Source organism: Anas platyrhynchos, chromosome 19 (assembly GCF_047663525.1).
Source record: "Anas platyrhynchos isolate ZD024472 breed Pekin duck chromosome 19, IASCAAS_PekinDuck_T2T, whole genome shotgun sequence".
NCBI classification, from domain to species: domain Eukaryota; kingdom Metazoa; phylum Chordata; class Aves; order Anseriformes; family Anatidae; genus Anas; species Anas platyrhynchos.
In genome coordinates this window covers 6,677,119-6,687,299 of record NC_092605.1, presented here as the reverse complement: position 1 = coordinate 6,687,299, position 10,181 = coordinate 6,677,119, and the positions used below count along the sequence as shown (strand labels likewise).

General features: G+C 44.3%; 1 protein-coding gene across 2 annotated transcripts; it reads left to right on the top strand.

Annotated features, from left to right (window-relative positions):
* The first annotated feature begins 2,626 nt into the window (after positions 1-2,626).
* Positions 2,627-10,112, top strand: DDX5 (DEAD-box helicase 5). Of its 2 annotated transcripts, none has more exons than XM_038165312.2 (13): positions 2,627-2,783; positions 4,251-4,416; positions 4,565-4,661; positions 4,747-4,880; positions 5,003-5,068; positions 5,517-5,658; positions 5,746-5,906; positions 6,059-6,231; positions 6,448-6,558; positions 6,791-6,852; positions 6,933-6,992; positions 8,239-8,463; positions 8,920-10,112. In XM_038165312.2, exons 1-13 carry the CDS (start codon positions 2,776-2,778, stop codon positions 9,300-9,302), a joined length of 1,788 nt encoding a protein of 595 aa, XP_038021240.1. In that variant the 5' UTR covers positions 2,627-2,775; the 3' UTR covers positions 9,303-10,112. The 2 variants fall into 2 exon arrangements, with proteins under 2 accessions (XP_038021240.1, XP_038021239.1); XM_038165311.2 differs by having other exon boundaries at positions 2,645-2,807.
* The last annotated feature ends 69 nt before the right edge of the window (positions 10,113-10,181 follow it).

The window sequence follows — 10,181 nt, the reverse complement described above, 5'->3', positions numbered from 1 at the left end:
AAAAACAAAAGAGCTTCTGCACATGGAAGCAAATGCACATCAGTACTTTTGAAATTAATACCAAAACATAGATTTCTGTTTGATACATATACAGCTTTGTAAAGTTCTTTTGATTTGCTTTGCGTATGTTTGCTCAAAGCAAGAACAGAAGAATCAACAAAGATGTTTAACTTGAAGGGGTGGAACAGAAATGAGGAAGTTTCTTTTCAAAGAGGAAATTAAAAGGAGTTACTTGCAGGCTAAAATGCATGCAAGCGAGGCGGAAATCATCAGAGGCTCTGCGCTTTTGTTTATTTTTTTCAATTCTTCAGAAACTTAGCAAGGTTAAAGAGCGCAGTAACAGCAGCTGTATATACACAAACAAAAAAATCAAGATGTGTTAACCTAAATTTAATAGAGAAGATCTGATAATTTGCTATTGATTTTCACAGCCTTTACAAAAACTTTTTTCAAACTCATCAGAATGAGCAAGTCTGTATGATCAGTAGGTGAAGAGTGTTAGTTAAGGGGAATATGTTGGGAGATAAATCCATAGCTTGCTTCTTTACATCACTAACTCCTGTTGGAAAAAAAAAAATGGAGAGGATCCCCTATCAGAAATATACAGGGGACAATATTATGGAATCTAGTGAAATCCAAGTGCTGCTGAATTAACAAAAAAAAAAAAAAAAAAAGATTGATCAGGTCATATTCCTCCAAATTGCTGATCTGCTACAAATAGCATGTGACCAGTTGCATAAATTCATCTCAGAATCAGGAATGGAAAGAAATAACTGGCTTAAGTTTAATTCTGGGGAATCTGTAGTGAACTTCAGGCTAAAATGTATGCTCCCTATACCAAGGAAGCTGAAAATGCAGTAAACACAACTTCTAGACACTAATTACCTGCCTGTGGAGATAAGCCATAATATTAAACTGGGAAAAAGCAAACTCAGCTTTCTCAAAAGCATTTATCTCACAAATCACGTATTTTTTTTTGCAAGAGTCAATAACTAGGTATATAGGGCAGAACCTAGTTAATATAGCTGATTGTATATGTAACATATGGGAATATCCAAAAAGCTTTCAAAATGCTTTGTTCAAGGTCTTATAAGGAAAAAAGATAAACTGATAAGATTTAGAAAAAGTAATTAAATCTCTTTGTTGATCTGCAGTTAAAAGGCAAAAACTGTATGAATAAATAGACAATTTTCATAACAAAGTTCAATACACTTAGACGTGATGTAAAGGTGTTTAATAAGGGCCTTATGTTTTAAATACACTACCCAATATGTCAACGGTTGAAGCTGGCTGAGCAGTGTCTGAGAGTTTTCATGTTACTGACCAAGTGAAAATACGCCAGGTGAAGAGTGGATAAAAAGTAGTATATGTGAAGAAGGAACAGCTGTTACTATTCACTAGGTTACTTTTGAGGAAGAGATTGTGGAAATACCTAGTACTAATCTAAGAAAAAACAACAATAAAATAATAAAAAAAAACCACAATCATTAGGAAATAATACATGCTGGATTGAAAACATCATTATGCCTTCCTATGTAAGTCTGTATGGAGGCCCAGATCTTGCATACTGTGTGCACTTCTTGTCACTAAAGTGGCAAGGTTTATCAGAAGTGTGGAATTGCTTTTAAAGGAGAAAAAAATTAGACTGCAGTTTTGGCTTATAAATGAGGTGACATAGAAGATATTAATATACAGAAATTGTATAAATAATTCAATAGAAAATAATTATTCACTGTTTAATAACTTTGTTTTGTATTCCCTTGTTGTTATCTGGCAACATATCGAAAATGAAAGAAAATATTTTCCAGGTAGCGTATGATTAAACTTTGAAACATGTCGTCATGGTATGTTAGAAGCTAGCATGAATAGAACAAAAACGGGAGGGAACATACGTAACTGTTAGATAGTGATTTTTGTCTCAGAAGAGCCTTAAGGCATGGATTGTGAGCAGGTGGGAGGATACACCCGGGAGGGCTGTTACAGCATTTCCGACCTTGTGTTGTGTTTGTTTGCCTTGGCCACTGCTGGGAGCAGCGGCGGGCAACATGGCTGCTTCGGGTTGGGGTTCGAGCTGCGTCTTTTGTGCTCCAAGCCACAGGTGGCAAGGCACCGGAGCCCCCAGCCAAGCAGGGCAGGGCAGCAGCACCGCAGCCGCCTCAGGTATTTTCTGCTCGTTACCCCCGCGCTAAGCAGCCTTGTCCTTCAGTGTCTCAGTAGCCACGCTCCTCGTGACCTTCGAACCGCCTTCCTGTGGCATCAGGCGATCAGAAGGGAGTTACCGTTTCCAAGCCCGTGTGTTTATGACTTTTAATGACTTAGGCAGCGCCCCGCGTCTACCCGCACAGGCCGCTGGCGGAGCGCTGCCCCTCGGCTCCCCCCTCCCCTCAGGCCGCCCCCAGCGGCTCTGCGCACGCGCAGCCCCTCGCGCGCTTCTCGGGGCGGTGACGGCGGCGCTGGCCACGCCCCCGAGGGGAGGGGAACTTCCGGCCGGCAGCGCCGAAGCCGGTCAGTCGGCCGGGCCGCGGCCACGCCCACAGGGGAGGGGGGCGGGTACTGCGGCCGGCCGGGGCCGCTTACATAACAGCAGGGGCGGGTTCTGCGCCTGCGTCACGCGGGGGCTCCCGGCAGCCTTTGCGGCGGCCGCTATATAACCGGCATCCGGGCGGCGAGGCGCCCCACAGTCAGTGGCCCCCCGACGACGGCGCAGGATCCTGCCGTGCCCCTCGGCCGCCCTCTGTAGTCACCGGGACCGCCTCGCCCACCGCCACCATCGCCATGCCCGGGTATTCCAGCGACAGGGACAGAGGGTGAGTCCGGGGGCCCGGCTGGCGCTAGCCGCCGCCAGCGTCCGGACTCTTGAGCCCGACCGCGGGGGGGTTGGCTGCGAAGACGCCTAAAATGGCGGCGAGCCCCGGGGGCTGGGCCCCGCAGCCCTTCCCCTCAGCTCTTTCCGCCTCGAAGTTTCTGGAGCTTCGCAGCGGGCGGCCGGGGGAGGGGGAGCGGCCCCAGGAGCCCCCGAGCGGCGCTGGGGGCGGGCTCCGTGCGCGGCTTGCCGCGGGGCTCGCTCCGGGCGCGTACCGGGGGGGGGGGGCGCCCCCTGGGGGGCCCGAGGCCCTTCGGGGACGTTCCCCCAGCACGGGCGGGCCCCGCCGGGCTCCGTTCCGCACGCCACCCCCCCCTGTTGGGGGGGGGGGGCGGTCGAGGTTTGTGGGTCAGTGGGTTGGCCGGGCGCTCCGCCGACGGCGGGGGCTCGGGGAGCCGTGGGTAGGGCGGTTCCCGCTTCCTCCCTGCCTCCCCTCATGGGGGACGGCGGCTCTGGCGGCCGCTGGCAGAAGCCGGCCGGCTCCCGCTTTGTGTTGTGTAAGCGGATGTTAATGGCCGGCCCCGCCATGCGGTGACTGAGGGGAAATCAAAATGCCGGCTGCTGCTGCTGCCGCCTTTGTTCCTCCTCCTCCTCCTCCCCCCGCCCAGCTCCGACTCTAAAATGGCAGCGGCTGGAAAATGTGGCGTAGACAGAAATGAGAGACAAAGGAAACAGCGCTGGCAGGAAGCAGCGGCCACTCAGCCCGGTCCCCTCTGGGAGCGCTGTGTAGTGTGGAGGGATCGCTCCCAGTTCGTAAAAACTGGGGAGCCGTCGGGGCAGGGGAGGGAGTCCCGTGCTTAGATCTGGTTTAGCGCTCCTCAGCATGCGGCTTTGCTTCGCATCGAGCCTCAGGGATGCCAGAACAGGCTTTCGAGACGAGCCTTTTCAGAACAGAGGGGCCTGACCTAAAATGTAAACAGAAGATGTGTGGTCTCGTGAAGTTTGCTTACAGAGAGAAGTCTGTACTTTAAAATACATTGAAAAAACGCTTATGGTGAAGTTGTTCGGAGGTTTTATAACAGACCCTGCCCACTTTCTGCAGGCTGATACAATAGGAGTGTCACTTGGGTAGGAAACCATTTTGATCATGGAGTAATACAGACGTGTTAACGTTCTTACTTTGCAACTTGCAAGTAGGCCTTGTAGCTTCATCTTAAGAAAACTGCAGGGTAATGTGTTACCATAGCTTTTTGACTAGAAAGATAAGCAAATGATGGCATCCACAACTTTAATGTGTTTTGGAAGTTTAAGTATCATGTGGATGAGGTTGATAAATCAGAATTGTAAAGTCACACAGCAGATTACAAAGATAACAGTTAAGTTGTGGAGGAGGAAGAAGACCAGAAAGTTTCTTTCAGTTTTTATATTATGTTATGTTTTTCTCTAGGTTTGGAGCACCTCGTTTTGGAGGAAGTAGAGGTGGACCTCTTTCTGGGAAGAAATTTGGAAACCCTGGGGAAAAACTTACCAAAAAGAAATGGAATTTAGATGAACTGCCCAAATTTGAAAAGAACTTCTATCAAGAACATCCTGATGTAGTTAGACGTACTGTGGTATGTACCCTATCCAACTCATGCAAAAGTAAACAAATAAGTACAAACATGCTGAGGGTCATGGGGCCCAGTAGGCTTGGGAGTGGGAGTAACTTAAATAACTTTGGTATCAAAGCTTATTTCCAGTAATGGGATTTTTCTTTTGCAGCAAGAGGTTGAGCAGTACAGGTCAAGCAAAGAAGTCACAGTTCGGGGCCATAACTGTCCAAAACCAATAATAAACTTCTATGAAGCCAACTTTCCTGGTAAGTGAAGAAAGCCATAGTGTTTTGTTTCTTCTAGGCTTGATTAACAAAGTGTGAGTTAATAAGTTTTAATTTTCTCTTGAAGCAAATGTTATGGAAGTGATTCAGAGGCAGAACTTCACTGAACCAACTGCTATCCAAGCACAAGGATGGCCTGTTGCCTTGAGTGGGTTGGATATGGTTGGAGTTGCACAGACTGGATCAGGGAAAACGCTGTCTGTAAGTTTCAAGTAGTGTGGTGTATTGCTGGCTTTCAGCAGTGGAAGTATAGTCTAGTGTACAGCAGACTTGAACAGTCTTGGAAAGAGACACTAATAGACACTTTATTTTCTTCCAAACAGTACTTGTTGCCTGCTATTGTGCATATAAATCATCAGCCATTCCTAGAGCGTGGAGATGGACCTATTGTGAGTATTTCTAAATGAAAGAGGAACATAATTGCTAGAGAAGTTGACTTTTTTGCAGTCCAATTATCCATGCCCATGAAAGTACATAGCTTCTAGTGTTTCACTGAATAAAAGGGTGCCATGTTTTGGTGTTCTCCCAAGAACACTCCATAAGCCTTGATTTGATACTGTAAAGCTTTATAGGATAGGGCTAGATGTCCCACTTTGGAAGTTGCTTTTCACTGGAAGCTTGTGAGTTTTGGGTATCTTCCCACCTAAGACATGTGGTTGTTTGGTAATTGTTCTACTTAATGGGTTCTACTTAACTTATTTCTGCTTGTTTGGGCTACTCAACTCTAGTCATTCCAGCAATGAAGTGCTATATAATGACCTTCTGATTTAAAGCTTACGTAAGACTAGAAACTTAGAAAGTAAATATGGAACTAAAAGCTGGGCATCTTACTTCCAGTGTCTTGTGCTGGCACCAACTCGTGAACTGGCTCAACAAGTGCAGCAAGTAGCCGCTGAATACAGCAGAGCATGCCGCTTGAAGTCTACATGTATTTATGGAGGTGCTCCAAAGGGACCACAAATTCGTGACTTAGAAAGAGGTATAGATAAGTTTTAAGGCATCTTGTGAAAACTGTGAGACTTTCACTGTGAAAATTATTTCAGCTGACTTACTGTTTGTTTTTTAGGTGTGGAAATTTGCATTGCAACACCTGGAAGACTTATAGACTTCTTAGAAGCTGGAAAGACCAATCTCAGGAGGTGTACTTACCTTGTTCTTGATGAAGCTGACCGGATGCTTGACATGGGATTTGAACCTCAGATCAGAAAAATTGTGGATCAGATAAGAGTGAGTATAAGTGGTACCTATATTTGTTGGCATTCCAGAAACAAATGGCACTGTTAAATGACACAAGGATATCTCAGTTAACTCAGATTTGTCTGGATAGACTTGATTGGGCATTTCACTGAATCTTGTACTGATACAGTCTCTTTCTCTAGCCTGACAGGCAAACTCTGATGTGGAGCGCCACATGGCCAAAGGAAGTAAGGCAGCTGGCTGAAGACTTCTTAAAAGAATATGTACACATCAACATTGGTGCACTAGAACTGAGTGCGAACCACAACATTCTTCAGATTGTTGATGTGTGCCATGATGTAGAGAAAGATGACAAGTAAGTAGTTAGTGGCAGAACCTTCAGCAGGCTTTTTTAATGGTTAATTTTAGATTACGTATTAACTCAGGTGAACTTGTCTCAGTGGATTTTTTTTGACACCAGTCTGATACCCCTAAGAAAACTCTATGTTGAAAATAAGGCTGGCAAAGCTGGCAGCAAAGTGATTGTATAGTGTAAGTAATGAAAGCTCTAACTACTATGTCTTCATGACAGGCTTATTCGTCTGATGGAAGAAATCATGAGTGAGAAGGAAAACAAAACAATAGTTTTTGTGGAAACCAAAAGACGATGTGATGATCTTACCAGGAAAATGAGGAGAGATGGGTAAGTCTAAATAGTACTAAATAGTAGCTTGAAATGAAGTGAGCTACCCCAATAGGCTGAACATGCTCTTGATACTTCATGAGTGACCACTTAAAACTATGGTGCCAAAACTGACACTGCACCAAGTGTTAGCTGAGATGTTAAATCCAGAAGCTGTTTAGAACTTGTTGGTAACTGACTAATGGAAGTACTCAAAGAATGTTTTGAAGTTGATAATCTTCTGTATTGTCAGGTGGCCAGCAATGGGTATTCATGGTGATAAAAGTCAGCAGGAACGAGACTGGGTTCTAAATGGTAAGTACTTGAGCAATTTTGGTAAGCTCTGTTTGTTACTTGATACATGAAGAAACTGATGAGAGTTGCTTGTGTTACAGAGTTCAAACATGGAAAAGCACCAATCCTGATTGCTACAGATGTTGCATCCAGAGGTCTAGGTTAGTAAAACTCGTAATGCCAGTTGCCCAAAGTTATTTAAAGAAAGTCTATTGCTTTCTTTAACCTCTGCATTTTTCTAAGTTTTCTTCACATAAAGGTGCAGTCTTTGTGGCAAGGCCTAGGCATGACAATCGGAGGACTCGAGGGGGATGGAGGACTAGTGGAAATGATCGGCTGGCTGCTTCCAGTCAAATAGAGAGGTGAAAGCTGAGAGCATTGTGTGCCAGTAATCTTCAAAAGGCAAAGATCATCCTTTAAACTACTACCCCATAAACTGTTCTCTCATGAAATAAGCAGTCTCATTCACAGTTCACTTTGCCCTGGTATTTCTCTTCTCTCCATGCTTTGCATGATTTGCCATGGTGCAGTACTGTTAGTTTTGTGCATACTGTCTGCTGTGATCTGTGGGTCTTTGAATTTCAGTGAGTTTGCTGAAATGTCGAAGAAAATAATTACAATGTTCAATGAAATTTTTTTTCAACCATGAAATGGAGAGAGCAGCTTTAAAATGTACTAAGCCTTGTACAAATTGGTGAGTACTGGCACATGAAATCTGAGAAAAAGTCCACCTCTCACTTTAGCAAGTGGGGCAGGAAAGCAATGGCTTTTCTAAATGCCTTTGAAAGTCGAAGTTCCTCCACCTATACGTAGTCGTCATGTCGAGACCTGCCAGAGAGAGAGACACATTCTCAAGTGAACCCTGGCTTCTTGGAAGCGCTTGCCTAGACGAGACACAGTGCATAAAAACAACTTGGTGACTTTTGGGGGACAGGTATGTTTTTCTTGCAGCTGCAGTTCAAAGGTCTTGGCAAGACGAGCAGTGTGGCCCTTTTTTTTTGAGCTTCTGATGAGTGTGTATGTGAAGGACCTTGTATGTTTTTACTCTAAGGTCCTCAAATGAGCACATGAAGAGGCTGCTGTGAGCTTTAGTGGCCCTACTGCAAGAAGCATTCAGATGTCACTTGATGATTTGTAAAGGGGACTCTTGAGTTGGGAATGACAAGCAAATGCATACTCCTTTATGGTAAGGTTTTGGATCACAGGGTGGGTGATAAGACGGGAACAGACGGAGTGTGCATAACTTTCTCTTCCACAATATTCATGCAGAAATGGATAACTCTAACACTGTTCTTTGCAGCCATTATTTAATTTAAAGTGCTATTGTCTAACGTTTATCTTCGATTTGGCTGTTGTGGTGTGCAAAACTTTGTACCTCGCTTTTTGCCACACTGCAACGCTTTACAGATGTGGAAGATGTGAAATTTGTCATCAATTATGACTACCCTAACTCCTCAGAGGACTATATCCACCGAATTGGACGAACTGCCCGCAGTACCAAAACAGGCACAGCATACACATTCTTTACTCCTAACAATATTAAGCAAGTAAATGACCTCATCTCTGTGCTTCGGGAGGCTAATCAAGCCATCAACCCCAAATTGCTTCAGTTGATTGAAGACAGAGGTTCAGGTAAGTGCTGTTGTCAGGCATGGTGCATAGCTTTCTTCCCAGAACAAACTGGAAGCTCAATTTACCTTTCCAGCCTCCCCAAAATGGACATGGAAGGTAGCTTATTGGGCAGTTCTGGTGACTTGACTAGCAACAACAAAACTGCCTGCCCCCAGTGTTCCATGTGCTGTGGAGCATCTTCCAGTGAGCATTGTTCTCATGCTGCTGCTCATGTTACAGCAGTAGAGTGCATGATTCCACAGTGGTTAGAGAAAGGAATCTAGCATGTCTTCATATAATTCAGGGTACCTAACTGGAGTCCAGTTAGTAACTGGAAAGCTTTCTAGTAGACTTGCCTTGCTGGGGCAGGAAGTAAAAGATCATTACTAGCTGAACTCACTGGGTGGTACATGAAATGTAGTTTCTATCGTGTGTGCGTGTATATGTATATATAACTATGTCTTGTCTCTTTAATAGGTCGTTCCCGAGGTGACCGACGTGACAGATATTCTGCGGGCAAAAGGGGTGGATTTAGTAGTTTTAGAGAGAGGGAGAATTTTGAGAGAACCTATGGTGCACTAGGAAAGAGAGACTTTGGAGCAAAAGCTCAAAATGGGGCCTACACTGCCCAAAGTTTCAGTAATGGAACTCCTTTTGGAAATGGTTTTGCAGCTGCAGGCATGCAAGCTGGCTTCAGGGCTGGTAACCCTGCGGGAGCTTACCAGAATGGCTATGACCAGCAATATGGAAGTAACATTGCAAATATGCACAATGGCATGAACCAACAGCAGTATGCATATCCTGCCACTGGTGCTGCTCCTATGATAGGTTACCCAATGCCAGCAAGTTATTCTCAATAACTTAGTGTATTTAAATGTCTCAGTTTTTTTCATAATTGCTCTTTATATTGTGTGTTATCAGAACAGGATAGTTATTTAAGAAATGGGAAACGCAGAAATGACTGCAGTGCAGCAGTAATTATGGTGCACTTTTTCGCTATTTAAGTTGAATATTTCTCTACATTCCTGAAACAATTTTTAGTTTTTTGTACTAGAAAATGCAGACAGTGTTTTCAAAGTAAATGTACAGTGATTTGAAATACAGTAACAGAAGGCAGTGCATGGCCTTCCAATAAAGATATTTGAAGACCGAATTTTCTTTCAGATGGCAATTTTCTCAACATGTGCACAACTTTACATTAATGGAATGTCAAATGTTTTTATATTAAATTCTAGAAAGGTTTCTCAACTGTGTCTGATTAAACATTTAAGCTTATATAAAACCAGCCTTGCCTTGATTGGGCTAGATTGCTTAGCATGGCAGGCTCTATTTGATGGGGAAGAAATTTAAAGCTGTTTTCTGAATAAGTCAGAAACAGTACTCTTCCTTGTCTCATTAGCATAGGGCCAGTTTCTGGAAAAGATCCATTGGAGTAATGGTATAGCTAGAAGTCTTGCTAACCAAAACTCTGCTGAAGTGGTGTTGCTAATGAGCTTCTGCTACAAGTGTAGGAAGCTTTTTTGCAGCACTGTAACTGTTGCATATGTGCAGACTAGGCTTGAGTGTAATGTGTCTACAGCTGTCAGGCCTTGTGAGTTAGCATGCAGGCTTACTATGAGCTTCAGAGAAATGGGAAGATCCTAGCATTAAAATTTCAAATTATACTTAAACTGGTATTGAGCAGTGATTTCTTTATTAAAGTGGGGGGAGGGAAGTGGGCTGTTAATCAGTGGAGATGA